The 19561-nt window shown below is 36.0% G+C and overlaps 3 protein-coding genes across 4 annotated transcripts; 2 read left to right on the top strand and 1 right to left on the bottom strand.

Moving 5' to 3' along the window:
• Positions 1–18: 18 nt before the first annotated feature.
• On the top strand, positions 19–5042 carry LOC113687000 (uncharacterized). The gene is made up of 6 exons (XM_027204698.2): positions 19–176; positions 831–1037; positions 1741–2687; positions 2961–3069; positions 3588–3658; positions 3903–5042. The coding sequence occupies exons 1-6, from the start codon at positions 29–31 to the stop codon at positions 3978–3980; spliced, it is 1560 nt and encodes a 519-aa protein (XP_027060499.2). The 5' UTR covers positions 19–28; the 3' UTR covers positions 3981–5042.
• Positions 5043–5278: 236 nt separating this feature from the next.
• On the bottom strand, positions 5279–13377 carry LOC113686980 (bifunctional epoxide hydrolase 2). Its single transcript, XM_027204677.2, has 19 exons — positions 13121–13377; positions 12849–12918; positions 12387–12546; positions 11783–11970; positions 11041–11163; positions 10813–10881; positions 10345–10440; positions 9922–10000; positions 9550–9584; positions 9395–9421; positions 8706–8791; positions 8152–8263; positions 7953–8030; positions 7634–7670; positions 7428–7530; positions 7162–7231; positions 6857–6937; positions 6048–6106; positions 5279–5762 (listed from the first exon to the last, which is right to left on the bottom strand). Exons 1-19 carry the CDS (start codon positions 13213–13215, stop codon positions 5684–5686), a joined length of 1647 nt encoding a protein of 548 aa, XP_027060478.2. The 5' UTR covers positions 13216–13377; the 3' UTR covers positions 5279–5683.
• On the top strand, positions 13271–18448 carry LOC113664721 (rab proteins geranylgeranyltransferase component A 1). 2 transcript variants are annotated; one of them, XM_027180357.2, is made up of 7 exons: positions 13271–13505; positions 13734–13800; positions 14538–14610; positions 14734–14873; positions 15420–16807; positions 17294–17445; positions 17648–18448. In XM_027180357.2, exons 1-7 carry the CDS (start codon positions 13454–13456, stop codon positions 17945–17947), a joined length of 2172 nt encoding a protein of 723 aa, XP_027036158.2. In that variant the 5' UTR covers positions 13271–13453; the 3' UTR covers positions 17948–18448. The 2 variants fall into 2 exon arrangements, with proteins under 2 accessions (XP_027036158.2, XP_089047660.1); XM_089191534.1 differs by having other exon boundaries at positions 13425–13505; positions 17291–17445.
• Positions 18449–19561: the final 1113 nt, after the last annotated feature.

Genomic DNA, 19561 nt, shown 5'->3' with positions numbered 1-19561 from the left:
TTACTTCCCGGTTCAAAGAAAGATTTTAATGCGTGTGTTCCTCGTAACGCATTTTTGTTTCCGGTTTTTAAACTTCCGGTCTTCTGACGTCATAGGTAGGGACACGTCACGAGTTTACAATCGATTACAGAAGTTGTTCGTTTCTCTCAAAATGCCGGGCGATCCGAGCTCCAGAGGTAAGCTTTATATCTTCTAAGACCCAAAAAAGTGTTTTTATGATACTGATAGTTTATCATAAAATACGATAGTCGAAAATAATCGTTTAGAGACGTAAAATTTCCGAGTTTGATCCAAGTTTTCGTACAAGTGACTTCAAATGCACTCAATATGGCGCTTTCCGTCAGAAGATTTTTGATTCCCTCTAGATCTATCTTGCTTATTGTCGAATCGTTCGATCATGTAGAGATACTTTACCTATTTAGTTACTTACGTGTAAAATGAAGTGAAAGACTAGGCTAGTTTCTAGATTCATTTGATTCACATGGTTTTTCTGGTATGACTTTAGTTCAATAGAACTACAACGCGCACAATCAGATTCGATGTCTACTCTTTATTGAACGGCTGTTCATTCCAATTTTAGTCACGTAAACTCCTTCATTTTAAGGTAACAAATGGGGAAAAGAGTCTCTTATTCCCGGAAAAATTCTCATTAGTCACTAGCGTACTCCCACAGGAGCACCCATGGAAAACTCTAGGGCAACCTCGAAAATATTTATACCCTGATCTGAATATTCATAACGTCATAACATTAGAAGTTAATCCTGGCCTTCGTTTAAACCACAACTTTCTCGTACATAGTATGACAAACATGGTTTTCTGTTCCAATTTAGCCTCTGGTGGTATCATAGCTTATAATGGCGATTCTGCTCGAGGTTGGAATGACCCTCCAACTTTTGCGTTCTCTAATAACTCGACGGGCAACAGACCGAAGTTAGATCTAAGGAAGAGAGTATCACATCAGCAAGCTTTACATGGAATACAAACACCGTCGCCAAGTTTACAACCAGCCGTTGTTAACAACGAAGAAATTACAAACGGTACGTCGAGATTTTCCAGTGTTTCCGAGTTGAAATCTTGTTGAGATTGTCTAATATTAAGGATTGCACAATTCAGCGATGTCATGATGACAAAAACTCTGAAAATTATTTATAAACTTTGCACCCTGCCGTGATGTTACATGTCTGTAATACATTTGAGTCGTAAAATTTTGGTTCAGTAATAATAAATACTATATAACTTCTGCGATGGAAACACAAGGAATCTTCCTCTTTTTTTATCGTTATTTATTAGGTATAAATCGATTATCAGTGATCGTGGAAGATCAGATCAGGAAATTTGCCGCGGGCAAAAATAAAAGCCTTCGGGATTTCAGCATTCGTATTAATAAGTACCACAAACATCAATAGTTATGGAATTTCAAAACCCAGAAAGTGTCTGAGTTTTAGAATGGTGACAGTGATAACTTAAACAGACTATAAAGAAACGAAATATACACTATTTATAATCATGCTAAACCAATCACAGCATTTGAAAGTACTTATTAATTTCCTTTTTCTAGGTACATCTGTCTGAATTATTATCATTTTTAATTTTGGAATAATAAAAAAACATGTCTCCTTCAACTTGATCTTCAATTCTCTCACAGCTGTACTTAATTGGAAAATGCAGAATAAAACTTCAAGCAGTCTTAACTTACATGTAATTATTGTTTTTCTCAAACATGATTCACCATTTTCACAGGTGTTGGTGCTCTTAAACTCAATGGCGTCGCCCAGCCACTTTATACACAACCTCCAGTGACAACAAATGCACCTCTTGGAAGTAATAACCTGGATGGCATTGCCCAGCCTCTTTTCACACCACCAGTGACAACAACTCCTCCTCTTGTTAGCCATAATCTTAATGGCATCACCCAGCCACTTTTCACTCCAGCACCAGTGACAACAACTTCACCTCTTGTAAATACTAATCTCATGGCTCCCTCGATACCAACCATGTTTACAAGGAGTGTATCCACACCATCTTTCACTGATGCAGGAACAGCAAATTCAACTGATGTATCTGTTAACTCAACGCAAAGTATCAACCCTCCAGGGACATATGCACATGCTAAATCAACAGAGAATCTCTCAGGGAATCTTGGACAACCATTATTTGCTCTCAAAGATCATAGTTTTGAACCAATAAGAACTGCACCTCTACACAGTATCCGCTCAACGGCAGAAATCAGTGATCATTTTGATGATCACCACAGCTCCCCACAGATATTCCATCCAATAACTCCTCCTGTAACAAAAGCTTCTGCCATGCCAAGTTATCAAGATAACCCACTTATAACCCAGCCATCCATCCCACCAACATTACCAAGCCAACCTCCAGTTGGTCACACAACACCTCCCTTGTATGCAGTACACAGGCAGAGCCCTGTTCCACCAACAATGCTCCCACAGGGGAATGGAATAGCTAAGCATCCTCACATGGGACACAGTATGACTCCACCACCACTCCCAGGGAATCAAATCTCATCTTCAGCTTCATTAAGTGCAGGGAATACTCCTCGCAGTACCTCTCCCTCTGGTGAGGAGAAAAATGGAGCTGTCTCTAATGCAGTGGATAACCAAGAAGGGCTCAAGATCACAATGGATGCCTTACAGGATGTTATTAACAAGCTTCAAGACAACCTAGAGGTTAGTGTTCTAGTGTAATTTGTTCAGCACATCATGGCCTGTGATATCCCTTCTCAGTCTTGTTATCCACAGTGCTGTGCAAAGGCAAGGATCACTCTCCTTTAATCATCTCATCTCATCACTCTGACTGTGACTTCAATTATGTCACTTCACAAGAACTTTGTTGCAGCTGAAATAGTAAAATATCTCACATGACTTATTTCAGTCACTGCATCAGCTTGGGAAGTCATTTGTACATGCATTAGTCAACAAAACATTCTCTTTCTATCACAGAAAAGAGTTGCTGATGATATTGCAAGAAGACTTCAAGTGATGAGTCAGAATTGGACAAATGGGAAACTTAGTCAAGGTGTCAAGAGCAGAATGATAAAGCTTGCACAAGGTAATGAAAAATAGATATCTCTTCAAGCTCCTAGTTTTCTGTTATTAACTAAAGGGGATTTGAAAGTTAGTTTTACAAAATTGTGTAAGACAAGTTGATATTCTTGACTGGTATGTTTGGCAAGAAGGTTTTACTACTAGTATTCAGCAAAGACAAAGTAATATTTTATACTGCATGAATATCTTGAATATGATATTAACTTAGATGTCGGCTGGTGCAATTCGGAGTGCCATTACAACTACTTGTCTGTAAATATGCCTCTCTATCTCAAAATGTCATTTGGATTGTAACAAATTGAACTCTAATCATGAGAAAAAGTTGCTAGACACTTTAATTTGCAAAAGTAAGCAAAAATAACATCCCATCTTCTTTACACAAGAAGTTCCAACTACAGACTTTTTTTGTGTATTTTCAAAGGTATCCCAAAAACATTTGGCCAGGATTGTAGTTCTGTGAAATTCTTCAGTGACTTAGTAAATCTTTTTTTTAATGTAACTGTGTTCATGGTCTTTCATTAGCTCTAGATGGTGGAAATGTTGAGGAAGCACATCAGATTCATATTTCACTAATGGTGGATTTTGTTAGTGAGGTAAGCTCTTCTGCCACACTAAGCCAAGAGCTGCTGTTGTAAGGGTTCAGTAATTAGGTTAAAATCTTAAACTTAATTGTTGCTGGAAGATATTTTCCTTCACATAAAGTTGTTTTTAAATGCAAAGGAAAACATCAATTTTATTAGGGCCAAGGCAATTACTTTTTAGTGTGTGACATTGTAGACTAGTAGCCTGTACAGAATTAACAATTTGATTTTAACTAATTCCCTGTCTTTTTTTCAGGTAAACCAGTGGATGGTTGCCGTGAAGAAGTTAATCAATTTAGTCCGTACATCAAGTGCTTTCCCAGCTCATTCATGATACTCAAGAAATTTGAAATATTAGACTGTCTATTAGTAATTTAATTGAATATTACAGCAAGTGAAGTGAAAAAGACTTAGGAAATCTCAGGGATCTATGGAGTAGTTGTGATCTGTGACTGTTCCAAATGGTCTGGAGAAATCAAGAATTTCAAATCAAGTTAGAGTTTGTGAATTAAAGACTTTGTTTATCATCTGTTATGGTGTTTTAACACAGTTATTGTACTCTGTCAAGAGGTGGCAGTGACAAATAATTATATGAAATTTTATTTTGAAAAAAGAAAAAAACACCTTTAGAGTTAGTTTTAATATTTAGTAAAGAGGATTTGGTGGAGAGGGCACACAAATGTTGTAATTAATGTGAAATTGCGAGAGCTGTGTAATCTTGCACACAGAAGTGAGTTACTATGTTGGTTGGTATGGTCTTTTAGAAAGTTCCCCTATTTTATACACAAATGATTTGCCCTCTGTGTGGGCTTATTCACAAATTCCAATCTCTTTCCAAAGATCTTCAATTTGTGAGTAAATATCTGTATTTATTATACTATTAAGAGAACAGGAACAACGATTGAGAGAGCTTTAATTAGTAGAATGTGTCCCAAGGTCATTGTATTTAAACTTGAGAGTTTAGGAATGTAAACTTTAATACTTTAAACTTTAGAAATTTAAACTTCGAGAGGGGCTGGATTGCAATTTTCAACTTACTATTACAGATGAATTATTAACTGAAAAGGAATTACAGCTCAATATTTCATTGTAATATCTTAGCAATAGCTGAAATTTATGATGTAGACAATTAATAGTAAGATGGATTAATTTAATTTTTTTTTTCCATTGGTTAGTTTTGAAAAATGAAGAAAAGTGCAATCAAGCCCTCAGACTCAAGGTTTTAATTCAACTGGCTAAGAAACATAGTGCTCAGTTACTGTGCTTGACACAATGTTTTAGTAGAAAAGACTGTAAATAACATTGAGAAGTGTACAAAAGTATCTAAGTTAGTTTAAGTGCAGGAACGGTCATGTCTTAGTGTTTGAAGGTAATCATTAAATCCTACAAGAAATGATGGAGGTGTTTTGTCCACATAAATGGTCCTTTTCAACCCCTTTGACTCCAGTGATTGACTGCGACAATTTATCCTTGCAATACAAATACTATATCAGGTAGACAAGGGATGAGAATAGAGAAAAATATCAATTAAGAGATTATTAGTTGATCTAATACCAAATTCTTCAGAGTAACATCAGTTTGTTTCTATGGCAGACAGTAAGAAGAATTACCAAATAATTGAGGTCTTGGAAGTGAAAGAATGAACTGCCTTTAATGAAAATACTTGCATCAAGTACAGTACAAATGATTAAATTTCCCATGTAGGTTTTAGTTTTTTTTTTCCATGCTAAGGATGTAAAAATATACATTCAATGTCTCCCAACCTCTCTCAATGTCCCTTCAATACTTTTCTCTTTTCTTTGAAATAATTTAACAACTTAAAATTCTGAGTGTCCAGGAAGAACCTATGGATTTTGCCTAGAAGATCTATGTGATCTCTCTTTGCCACCAATCAACAGGCATTTCCATATGCAACAAATTGCAACTTCCACAAGTTGCGTTACAAAGAATTGTCGATGAAAGATTATTCCATGTATAGATATGCTGTCAATTTTCTTTTTCACACATCATCAAACACTCTCTTATCATATATTTGTGTTACAACTTGGAGAAATAAGATTGTGTTGCATGAACTTTGTTCAACCAATCCACCATGATTCTGTTCAATTCCAACGGACTGAAAAGAATACAAAAATTAACAGTGAGAAGAAATGTGACTTAAATATTTACTAGTAGTTAATAATAGAAGAAAGCAAGAACCATCTTTTGCAAATTGTCTGATTAAGCACCAAATTCTCATTTACAACTAAAGTGATAAGAAATATCTGGCAGATGGGGGGAGATTTTATATTGAGATCTTAGAGCAACAGGGTTAACCTGTATGTTTGGGAAAATTCTCTTATTAATACAGATAAATAATTTCATTATAAATATCTAATGTTTAGGTTGACATTTTCCATACCATTCAAGTGTTATCCAATGTGATGCCTCCTCTATGTGTGCTCTGTCTAGTCTAGGAATCTTAAGAAAAATTATCACAATCTTAAGAATAGAATACATAATTTGAACCTGGGGTAACATGTGTTAGTGTAGTCTGGTCATTCAGGTAAGTGTAGTCCTGACAAGGACTGTTGTCATTAGTGAAAACTGATGATTCAACAACCTGAGCATAAGTCATCATCAGGGTCAAGTGTATTGTTGTCGTCAGTCACAGTAGTCCTTGTCAGGACCACCCTCACCAACAATATCAGAATACACTATCAAACTTTAAGAACATCATTATACTCAGCATACTGTTACCCTGATAGTACAATTTATTTTCCACAAAAAAATAATTGGGCCCTTAAGACCTGTTAAATGCTAAATGTCAGCCGAGGTTCTATTTTTGCTCTCTCAGGATTCATAGTTACTCAGAAGGTGATACAAAGTCCCAAAAGTCCTAATGTACATGTAACCCTATCTGCACTCATTCCTCAAACCAGTTGGATTGTTATGCAGTTAAAGTAAGAGAAGTCAGTAACTGGGAAAAAATGTCACAAAGACATGACTCCTTAAATTTCCAAAATTCTCAGCAATAATTCACAGCTAACAGCTAAAAGAGAAGCATATAAAAATTTTATGGGGAAAGAAGTGTGAAAGCAAGGAAAGACACATTAAATGATTTCAAGTAATGTCACTGCATGTCAGTGCTAAGTTTCAGTTTTAGTTACCAAATGAAATGAATCATTAAAAAACTTTTTGTAACAACTGACAACAGACTGTTTTGCTTACCCATTGATCCATTTTGACACAGAACTGAGGTTTTATGAGGACATCCCTTCCTACTGTGATCATTAAACTTGGTTGTTGCACCTATACAGAAGGAAGTAAAACCTTTAAAAAGAAAAGGTCCACTGACACCTCCTCCCAATAACAGTGGCGGCAAACACACAAAAAAAATCATGTTACATTTCAATGGGGAAGAAGAAAAATCAGTTCAACAGATACTAGATGTTGTGAGGAGAACTGAGATGTGTAAAAAGATCTTTAAAGAGCCTCAACAGGAATTCAAAGTAAAAAGGAAATTTCAGATTTACCTTACGGCCAGATACCTTACAATTCCATTTCCAGTCTTTTTCCATTGTTCTGTACCAATTCAATGGCCCCCTATAAGCATCACATGTTACAGTGATATTAGTCTGCTGCCAATTTTGGTTTGATTCTCAATAACAATAAAACTATCAAATTAACAGAGCAAATTGGGCACAGGAGCACTGGTACTTCTGAAATAACACTCTTAAAATAAAAATAATATTATTATTGGTGAATATTCAAGTTAACCTTATCTTGAGTTGTTTCTAACCTAAACCCTGTCTTTTTGTACATTTCCACCAAATACTTCAAGACATCATTAGTTAGAATCCAGCTTTTCTCCACTTTTTCTGGCAGCCCAGTAAAAAGTCCACCTAAATACGTATAGGAGAGAATATCATGCTCTTAGCTTGGAATGGACCTTGCGTTGGGAAGTTGTAAGTTGGTGTTGTACATTAGCACAGTAAATAAACATACCTCTTTCAAGCACATCATAGGTACCCCATTTCAGTTTCTAAATAAATAAATAAATAAATAAATAAATTTAAGTCTAGAAAAGTTTTACAATGATAAAAGTAGCTACCCAGCTTAGTATATAACCAAGAAAAATTTTATATGCCTACCGTAGCATATTTAAACAAATTAAGTTGCCCTGTCTCCGGCTAATGCTTCAGTCTGTTTTTATTTGGCCATTTGGACATTTTAAAAAACTCTCCATGACATTTCAAGTGATCTACACCATCACAGCCCAGCTTAAGGCTTCTATATCATCAAAGAACTAGGAGTACTTCCTTACCTGATGATCATTAGCACCTCTCATTAGCATGACAAATGTTCTTTCAAAGTCTCTCTCAAGTTCTTTCTCTGGAACACCCTAGTGAACATTTAGTTAATATTTATTCAGTGGCAAAGTTACTTGGTGTAATGTGTGAGGGTTTTTTTTAGAAATAATGCTTGTGAGTGAGTTATTACAGATTACTTGCTGTAGCACTAACCTCCTTGTGAAAGTAAAGTTGATACTGATACACTCCTGGGTTGGCTTGCAGTCTTTCCAGTGGGTTCATGGTTGAAAAAGAGGGAATGAATGGTGTCATGTTTATCACAGCCCTGAAAGAAAATACCTCCATTGATCAGGAATTAAACCTTTCAGTAAACAAGTATATGCTTATTATTAGATTAGAAGAAATAAGGGAATTATCAACTACGATATACTGTACATGGATATATGTTTAAGATAGGTATGATTACAGGAAACAATTTCAGACTAGTTCAAAATGTATTTCGATTAATGTAAATATGGTAACGTTCAATTATGGTGATATACCTAGCACAAAGAAGATAAGAAATCAAACAACTTGAAACCTTTTTTGCCTGATATTCAATTTTTACTACTGACAACATATAGGCCCCAACCAACTTCTCAGGCATAGCAAACAGTGATATGAAATCAATTTGATATACATCCGTCAACAAAGTTGGTTATTAAATTTAGTGAGTGTGCTTTCAGTTAAAAATAATAAACACCTGGAAGAACATCTGAGTTACTTACAGGATCCTCTCAGGGTAATGAAGGCTAAGGTCCCAGGCAATAAAACCGCCAAGATCACGACCCACTACTGTGGCTTGTTGAATGTACTGGTTGAGGAAATGATTATCAAAACAACATGTTTACCATTTGGCACAAAGCATTGAGAAAAATAAACTTTAATTTGCTCTCATCAGGTCAATTCTGTCATAACTAAAAATTTTGAGGGCATTATAACATTATCAATGGTGACAATAGATTGGAAACAGTGCCGATGATTCTGAGTTCAAAAAGAATATAAAATACAAATTACTGGTAAATATAATTAACTTGATGGTACAATTATTGTTGAATCACTGTTCATTACACTTCATGGTGCATTCAAACTTAATCAACTTTATCATGTTAATTTAAAACTTTCCTTGTATATGCATATATTGTTCTGTCACAATGGTTTGTTTTGTCCAATCAGCATTTTGTTACACACTTTAAATTCAACTTTGTAATTTGTATTATTCAGAACTGAAGATGACAGAAGAACTATTGAAACATGTTTTTAAAAAGTGTAGTTCATTTTCTTAACCTTAATCACCTTTTCACAAAACATTTCAGTTTTGAAATATTTAATTTCTGAACAAACATCAGCCCCTCATAAAAGAAATATACCATGTCTAAAACTATACAGTTACAGTAAACATGGAGCAGATACTTACCAATGAATTCATCAAAGCAACAATGTCCTGTGGAAAAAAGAATAAAATATTGAATATTCACTCTTTCATTAGCACACTGTTGGTTTCTGTAGTGGTCTCATGCTTCCAGAGGTCTTATTACTAGCACAAAGAAGACATAATCATGTAAAACTTACAGCACACACATGTTCCCTTCCATAGGCCTCAAGCTCTGAAAACATAATTTAAAATATTTCAAAACTTTCAGCTGAAATCAAGTTATAATTACGAAATGACGTGCAACTTAAAAATGAAGATAAACTTTTCATGTCTGAAAAAGACAGCTGAAGTTAATATATCAAATATTACCTCAACCCAAAAAAATTTAGAAAATAGACTGTGAAATATAGTTTTTGTAGCTTTAATGTATCTCTAAAAGCTTTCTATTAGAATTAATAAGCCTTGAAGTTAGCAAATAGCATTGGTTATGAAATGACCAAAATTCTTACAAATATCATTTATTTGATAGCTGTGACAATAAAACTGTTTCATCATTTAACAACTATTACCATATGGACTTGATGTTTGCCCCATCCCTCGAAGATCTGGGGCAATGACTCTGTATCCAGCAAGGGCCAGAGCTGTGATCTAAAATACACAAAATAACACCTTAAAACAGGCCACAACCCTGGACAAGTTATTGTAGAAACATCCCACTCAGTCTCTCTAACTATTCAGTCTTTTTCAGGTGGTGTGATTTTTCCATTAATACAATAGACAAGGGGGAAGAGCAAATTTTTTCTAGACAATCGCAACAAGGAGAGTACATTGTAAAGTCTTGAAGATTGAAGATTGAAGATTTTAGCCATGGTCAAGAGTATAATAAAAGTATTGGACTGTACAGATATCACGAATAAATCATAAATTAAAACTAATAATTAATAAATATTAGGTAAGTAAAAGTTGCTGTTCCAATTTCTGGTAAGGCTTACCTGATATTTCCAAATATACCACAATTCAGGGAAACCATGAAGCAAAATAACAACAGGTCCATGTCCCATTTCCACATAATGCATCCTGATACCTGTCTACAAATACTGAAATCTTTATTAGTGACTCTGGTTATGGCTTTAATGCTTCTTCTAAGTTGGTTCAGAAGATTCCTGAAAATGCACTAAACAGTCTTTATGTAAGCTGTGTTTAGACAATCAGGTGGCACCTCCTGAAAAATTTGGGCTGGGCTAGACAAGAAAAGAAACAAGTATTATTACTAATGTCTATGGTAACTGTTTTTTTTCTAGTTTCCTACAGTTGTTTTAAAGTTTTATAACATTATCTGCATAAAATATACCCCATGCATCCAATAAAAAAGTCTACAAACAGTGATTTAGTAATTTGGGTCCTGAAGAAATCAAGTGTTACTCTTCAATTTAAAGAGTAATTGTAAAGAGTAGCTCAACCTTAAGATTGATGTAGCAGTGAACAGCATCATGAGGAGCACAAGGTTCCACTGCATACTGCTGAAAAACCTGCAGTGCACAGAGACAACAACATAAAGGTCAGTATAGTAATCTTGATTGAAAAGAGTCAGAGTCACTGATAAGTCTGTCCACCAATTGTACTGACTGTATCAGTTCTCATGCTTTGCACCAAGTTAAATCTGATCTTTCCTAACACATCAAACTTACATCAATTCCTGTTATCTTTTTAAGATCACTGAGAGCTGTAACAGGATTTTTCACAAGAATGGTTAACATTCCCATTCCTTTTGCTGGTTTGAGATTTTGAGGGGAATCATCCAGAAATATCACCTAGGACAGAAATAACAAATTAACATCATTTCACCCACTACACTCTAGCATCAGAGTGTATATTCTCCAGACCATTCTCTATACATTTCCTAAATTGCTGATGAGGAGAATTTAGTCAACAATCATGAGCTTCTTTAGTTGGTGATCATAATTTTCTTTATTCTCATGACCTTTATATGTGATTCAGTGATGATATTGTGGGGAGAAATTAGATGCTTGTCACTCTTAGGGTCAAAAGGTCGACACTCAGCGGTGAAAGGTAATATTGTCAACCCTCTCTGGCAAGAAGTCTTGAAAAAATATAATTCCACATTCTTCCTCAAAACAGTCCAGTAAAAGGCTTAAAACTTGTTTGAGTTCAAGTCAAATCCTGCTATGCAGCAAGCTAACATGATAATGTTTGTCTTTGATAGCCAGAGCTGATACCTAAATGGCTTCTATTGGCAATTTTCATTACTAAAAGTTGATTGAACAACATCAGACTTCATGGAATACCATGGAATACCATTAGATGGAATACCACAAATATATGGCAGTTATATTGTAATATCTACAGGTATCATTAACTTTTACACTTTGTAAGAATCCCTTATATTCTCAACAGTAAATAAATATACACCTCTGAAGGTTGCACTCCCATCTTTGAGCAGACATGTGTATAAATATCTGGGTCAGGTTTACTGAGACCAATTTTACATGATTCAAACACCTCATCAAAGTAGTGAAGCAATTGTGGAAAAGGCAATGATCTGAAGTTCTTCACTAAGTCGTTGGTCCAATTATTTGTCAGGATACAAGTTTTGATACCTGAAAATATGAGCACCATAATTAGTCAGATAAAAGTTCCTGTAATTTAATCAAAATTATATGAATTCCTTTGTATATTAAAAGGCAACTTGAACCCTATGTCTTTATAGGCCTTACCTCTGCCAAGTTCCATAAGCCTAAATTCTCCTCATGAATGACAACAGATTTCTTTTTTAGCTGGTCCAGGGAATTTAATTCAACATTATTTGTTAATATCAATTGATTAGTTATTTATTTCAATCCTCACTACCCGTCTGATTGAGAGTGTGTTAAAATGTGAGAGGAATGTGCGTTATCTAACAAATCACCGCTATGAGTCAGCTGTGCTAGGGAGTATAACAATCCAGATCCAAAAAGAATTATCTTAATAGTTCAAGTAGGCCATTGCCACCTTTCTAAAAATCATTTTTACTGACCGTGCTTCCTCAGAGCTGTTGCAGCATTAAGCATTTCTGGAATTACTTTTGCTGATGAGGAGTACTCATCTATAATGTCTTGGAAGCTTATAGATTTGTAGAGATCACTCCCTTGTTTTGAAGCATACTCTGCATACATTGCATCCATTTCAGAGCAGAACTTTAAAAAAAAATAATAATAAAAAAAATAAAAAAAAAGCAAAACAAAAATTTTGAACGGTAAATTATATATTCATATCCTATGAAGGAAGACTAGTTTCAGTGTTTAAGGAGAGGCAGAGGGGAGGGTGTATGTACAAAAAGTATTTTCTTTCCCATTCCATTCCCTCTCATTCCTCTTGTCTATCAGTTATCCCTTGGTAGACACTTATTTCTCACTTTGGCCTTCCTTTGCAGAAAACTCATGATGGCTGCAAAACTTTTCATACACTGAGGTCTACAGATAGAAATGATTATACACACCTGAGAAAGGGAAACTTGACCTGTTTCAAGTCTTTTTGCATTGTCAATGAAGCTTTTTATTATCACCTCCCTGAAATTAAATAAGAAAGTTCGTCAGAGAATATTAACTTTAAGAAACAGTCAAGTCCAGGACTTTCGAGGCAATATTGTGAAAGAGAAACGACTATGCGGAAATTTGCTTTGATACTTTGTCTGTTTTTGTTTGTTTGTTTGTTTGTTGGTTTGTTTAAGACAACTTTCAAATCTAGAATGTACACAAAATTCCTAGTTACCTCTCAATTCCTTTTTCCCACGCATATTTCTGAAATGCAAAGATAGGACTTGTAATGATGACACCCCCCAGATCAAACATAACAAGCTTCACCATTTTTCAGCTGAGAGAATCCCCGTGACGTAATTTGCAAAACCTTACACTGTTCCTCACATTCATCTCAGCTGATGAGCCCAGCTGAAAGCTTTCATGAACCTAATTCATTTGTAGAGAATATTAGCTGACTGCGGAATCAGGCCTCCTCAGGACCATAAATCTAAACTTCAATTTGATTGGATAAAAGAAATATAACCAATCAGCTACCCTTTGATATGTGTCATTGATAATACCCAAAATGGCGGAGGATAACCTTCCTGATGATTTCGATGTGATTGTACTTGGAACGGGTAGGATCTGTAGTAAAATAATGGTGTAGATAAATTTTGACGGAAAAACAGTCTGAAAAGCTTTTGTTGTGTGTTACTGCAGTCATGGGGCCACTAAGGCGAAATTTCGATGAATTTTCTCGGAGATGGGGAAAGGGTGTGCTTATCAACTTTGACCTCGAATTCCACATTGTAGTGTTAGTGCATCAGAAAGCGTATTTCGTAGCCAGTCTTATTTTTTTTTACAAGGTTTCCCGGAGTCTGTGGTGGCAGCTTCTCTGTCAAGAGTGGGTCTGAAGGTTCTTCATTTAGACAGGTCAGTGACAGATACATAAACATGTTTTCTCGATCCTAATACAGAGTAAAATTTAGTGCTCAGTTGATGATCCACACGCGTCGGTAATTAAACGTAGGGTGAAATTTCCGCACAGCCCCATACTTCATTATGCATTCAGTTCTTGGATAGAGAAAACAATGACAAAAATAATACATTACCATTGGGAAAACAGATTTGTTTTACAATAGAATGAGGCTGTGCGGAAATTTTACAAAACGTAGTTTTGGTTCCTATGGTTTAGCTGAAGAACATGAAGTACCAAAGAACTTATATCTTTGGGTTAATTGTATAATTATAAATCAAGAAATTGTTCAGAGCCAGATCCTGAAGCGTAGTCTTGGGGTTCATAATTTACTACTTGAATCATACTTTTCTGGGTTTCAGTAGTATGAACCAACAAGCTTAATTGCTTTTCCTCATGGATATGATGCTAATTTTTCACAGATTAACTTCCTCTTGGGGTTTTCCCTAAGTTTCTTGTCCACTTTGCTGCCTACTCTGTCATAGAGGGAGGTACTCTGAGAATAAAGTTTTCATGAACACAAAACAATTTCCTCATCAGGGTCTAAACAAGGACATGGGAACCAGGATTACACCAAATGTACATCATGCCACAGAATCTTCCATGTTACTAATAGCATGGATAGAGGTTGCATACAATTAAAGTAAAGGTAAAATTTGCTCATTATTTGATCTAGGAAATTGTTTTTTTCCAGGAATGATTATTATTCTGGACAGTGGGCCACATTTACCTTTGACAGTTTGTTAAAGTGGATTGAACTCAACCAGGTAATTAAAAAGATTCTAAAATATATATTCCTTTATGCAGTATGCCTAATTGATTTGGAAAGTGTTTGATATAGCGATGATGATGATGTAAATTAATTTGCAAAAAAATGTTTTTGATTGTAGGGTGAAACTCATGGAGGTGCATCAGATGAATCTGGTGCCCACAACAAGGAACCACCAAGCTTGGAGTCTGGTACCTTCTCAGTCCCAGTTCCCAGCCACTCTAACACAGTGAGCAATATAGTGGTTAGATCTTATTTTAGGTGAGTAAGGTATGTATTTGTTCTTTAGTGAGATATTTTATTAATTAATAAATTAAAATTATGGAGAAAATATGAGTTCACAACTTAATGTAGTGCCATGACTTAGCTTAAACTTTATCACATGAATATGGGGAAGGATCACCCAAAAAGAAGGATGTCACTTTTCAAACAGCTGTTTCACTCCTTGTTCCCTGGAAAAGAGAAATCTTCAGTTCAAGTTTGGCTCAAACACTATATTTGCCATGACATTTGATGATGATATTTTCTTATTGCCTTGCTTACACTGAACTCTTTATCAATCAAAAATGATCAAAATTACTACTTACAATGTTGATACACTACTCAGCAAACAGGTAATAAATCTGAAGAAGACAAACATATCATCCAATGGCTGTTATTTTACTTAATTATTAAATTTTAAAATTAATGGTAGCCAGAAGGAAGAATTACTTAATAAATCTGATAATGGCAATCAGAAGGTTAAAGTAGCCTTTTTTGAGACTATTAACTGTGACTTTCTATTAATTTTGTGCTTTGTTGCTTAAGTGAGAAAAAACAAGAGCAAGAGTTTGGTCTCTCTGGATCAAAGGAGGACTCAACACTTGAAACAGCAGCAAGCTTCAGTGAAACTTGGAAATCTGTCGGGACCAAAGAGGTTAAACCAGTTCCATGTGGTGAAAATGACCCCTCAAAAGTAATTACAGGTGCAGAAGGATCAGGAAATGAAGCTGAAGGTTCTGTAGATAGGCCATCAGATGATAGCCATGAGAAGTTGGATACATCGGACTTAAACAGTACTAGCAGTCCTACTCAGTTAGAAGAGAGCAATGAAACTCCACTCAGTGAAGAAAAAGTTTCTGATAAAGATTTTAAGGAGAATCATGATGAAGAGCTACCAACAGTAACAGATTCCAGAGATGGTCAAGAACTTTCCTCTTTGTCACAACCAAGGCATAGAAGTGAAAAGAAGCCTGCTATATGTCCTGACATGACATATGATGATCTGAAGCCATACTGGAGAAGATTCAACATTGACATATCTCCTAAACTTCTGTTCTCCAGAGGACCCTTAGTGGAGGCACTGATCTCGGCAAATATTAGTCATTATGCAGAGTTCAAAACTGTAACCAGAATATTGACATACATGGATGGACAAGTAGAAGAGGTACCATGTTCAAGAGCTGATGTATTCAGCAGCAATGCAATATCTGTGGTGGAGAAACGAATGCTCATGAAATTTCTGACTTTCTGCCTTGATTTCGAACAACAGCAAGAGCAGTATGAAGGACATGAAAACAAACCATATGTTGAATTCCTCCAGTCGCGCAGACTGACACCCAATTTGCAGCATTTCATAATTCATGCCATAGCCATGGTCAAGCCTGAAACTGCAACAGTCATTGGACTTAAGGCTACGCAAAGCTTTTTACAATCACTTGGACGCTATGGAAACACCCCTTTTATTTGGCCCCTCTATGGTGCTGGTGAGTTACCGCAGGCATTTTGCAGAATGTGTGCGGTGTTTGGTGGTTTATATTGCCTTCGAAGAAGTGCATCAGAAATAACAATCAGCAAGGAAAATGGCAAGTGTACAGGAGTAATTTCTGAGAATCAGCTCCTGAAGTGTAAATGGCTGATAATGGAGCATTCATATGTCCCAAACATTTACAAAAAGGAGTGCTGTCAGTTTGTTTCCAGAGGAGTTTTCATAACATCTAGTTCCTTGAAGATTTCAAAGGAGGAGTGCGTATCAGTTCTGTCTGTTCCACCATCATTAGAAGGAGAAGAACCAGTGAGAGTCATTCAATTAGGGTCAGCCTCTATGGCCAGCCCTAATGGCCTCTATGTGGTCCATTTAGTCAGTAAAGGTGTGACGTCAGCTAAGGATGATTTGGAAGCAACAGCAAACAAGTTGTTTCATTTTCCTTCTGAAGGTCAGTTTTATCATTTCTGTTGAGCAGTGACATATGAATTCAGACCTGAAAGGAAAATGTAGCCTCAGTCTTTCAAGTCCTCGTTTGCAATTAGTAGTAATTTTTATTATCCTTGTATCTTATTTCTTTGACCTCTAAGAGTGACTAGCATCTAATTCCTCCTTAAAATATCACCCCTGAATGACACACTAAGGTCACAACAATAAAGGAAATGATCACCGACAAAGGAAGCTCCTGATTGATACACAAATTCTTCTTGTCACCGCCTTAGCAAATGTATAGAGAACAGTATGGAGAATATGCATAATGATGTTAGGGTGTAAAGGGCTGAAGGCTTAATCTCACCTCTTCATTGTTGGTTGACAGTACAGAACCCTTGTAAATTTCCTTTTTATTTAAGGCAGTTACCTGTGATACGTTAAAATACACTAGATGAGATTCATTATTTTATTGAATTATTGTTCTTTGCCATTTGTCTCAAAGCAGGAAACCTTCACAGCGACAAGCCAACAGTTCTGTGGTCTTTGTATTTCAACCAATTTATTCCTGATTCCTCATGTGTTGTTGACTTGCCATCAAATGTACATGCTCTCTCGCTGCCTGGATTGAGCTTAGGATTTGGAGAGGCATTGCAGCAGGTACTAATAGCTTTCGGCTAAAGATATTGTCACTGCATTGTCTAAGGGATAGGTGAAACAATGTACAGAGAACGATCAACTGGGAAACTCTGAATTGGACAAAAATTTGTGAGAGGGAACATAGAGCTGAAAATATTTAGGTAGGAGTTACTGGAACTATATCGAGGACATTTAAAAAGTTAGGATGTTTTTCTTTTTACAGGCTAAGGAAGTGTTCGAAAAAATCTGCCCTGATGAAGAATTCTTGCAGCCTGTTCCTAACCCAGAAGATATTATATTGGATGACTTTCTACAGGATCCAAATCACAACACCCCACAAACAGACTTGGCAAATCCTCAGAACGATGATATCATAGACGGTGGAGAGGGGAGAGTTTTGCATGAGCAAGCTGAGGGTGGGGATGGTGGGGATTGTGTGGACAGCCAATCAGTAGAAGAGAAAAATGAGAGCGGAACTGGAGTGACTTCTTCTGAACCGCAAGAACATTTGGCAAACGAATGAAAGTAAATACATATGTTTTTGCAAAGGCTAAAAGAGACAGTGACATTCATGAGGCCACATGGGGCTAGCTATCGGCGTTCCACTCTCCTCCACTGACCCGAGCTGGCGTTTTCAAAATGGAAGCTCTCTCGAAAGTCTCTTTAGGAAAATTTTGTTTTCGGTGACCGAATGACCAAAATAAGTTGGACGATGAGGCAAACCGATAAAACTAGGCCCCAGATTTATCCGAATGGTTGTGGACAGTGCTCAAACAAAAGCGTAAAAGGAAACCTTAGAAATCTGGAGAGTAGGATCTTTTCGAAATCGACTAGCTCTGGAAACGAGGATGATATTTTCTTATAATTATTTCATCAATGTGCCAACGTTCATATCTCTCTTCTTGTTTGGGAATCAAGCCATGAAATGGACTCAAGCAAGGAACATTTGACTTCAGTGCGAGACATTTCCTACAAGATTGTAATTTTTGTCGTTCTAATGAAATAAAAACAGTTAAAATAACAACTAGTGAATAACCAGAAATTTGCAAAATCTATAGGGTAATTTTTATCGCATACCCTCTTTACTGGACTCTTTCTAAGATTAATGAATCCACTTTGCGGAATGTTTCAAAGTTTTGTTTTACGTTTCCGGTGTGTGCACGTGTCGGGGGAAGTGACCGAGACTGTCGGCGAAGTCACTATTATGTCGGCGCGTTGACCATAAGTATCGGCGAAGTGACCGGGTACTTGTAAATCTATTGGGAGTTATTATGCGGGCTAAAAAGAATACGAAACTGTTGGAACCTTTACACAGTTTCTTCATTAAATCTGTTATCTCGAGTTAATTGTAAGTTTCCTTTGTTTGAAAATGAGACGTTTACTTTACTACAGCACAAAATTTACATCCACTCGAATGACTATGGTTCCATAGTTTCACTGTCCTTGGCTTTTTTCATGCTTTTTGTGTTCATTTTAGTAAATGAGGAAACTCTGTAACTTAACCTCCCCGAGATTCCTAACTAAATAGGCCATAAAGCAAGTCGAAAACAAGTATGTTTTATTTTGGTCTGTTGCCCACATCACATGGTATCCACGTGAATTTCACGAGCCATCATAGGAAATCAGGGTTTTACTAGGAAAACAGCTCAAAATAGATAAACTTATTATAAATGGTAAAGGCGGTTCAACGAATAACCGATCCTCAGGCAATGTCTTTTGTTTTCTTTCCTTCGAAAATAAGATCACGTATTAAAGTGGATGATGAAACCTTTTGCGTGGTTGGTTGCGACTGTAAACTCACTCTTTCATTCCTACGCATTTTGCCCGATATCACGCACAGGTGATCGTATGATGTATAGAAGCATGTGACTTGAGGTCAGCTGGCGTGCAAATGGAATGCAATACGTGTATTACATAACAAAAAGTTTTTGTAAACTTGGATCCAAAACAATTTTATGGGATAGCATCGTAGTAGAAAAAAACATGTCAGAATTAACAAACGTCAAACTTATCTGAGATTTTGATGAACAATGAATTTTTCATAAAAGTTGATTTAATTTTAGTTGTTCGTTGTTTATTTTGATTGGTAAAGAATTTTTACAAACTCATATTTGTGGCATAAACATTCGTAGTGAGC

This window comes from Pocillopora damicornis, chromosome 13, assembly GCF_964200805.1.
Source record: "Pocillopora damicornis chromosome 13, jaPocDami1.2, whole genome shotgun sequence".
Taxonomy (NCBI): domain Eukaryota; kingdom Metazoa; phylum Cnidaria; class Anthozoa; order Scleractinia; family Pocilloporidae; genus Pocillopora; species Pocillopora damicornis.
Note: the sequence above shows the minus strand (reverse complement) of the source record. Positions and strands in the feature narration are given on the sequence as shown.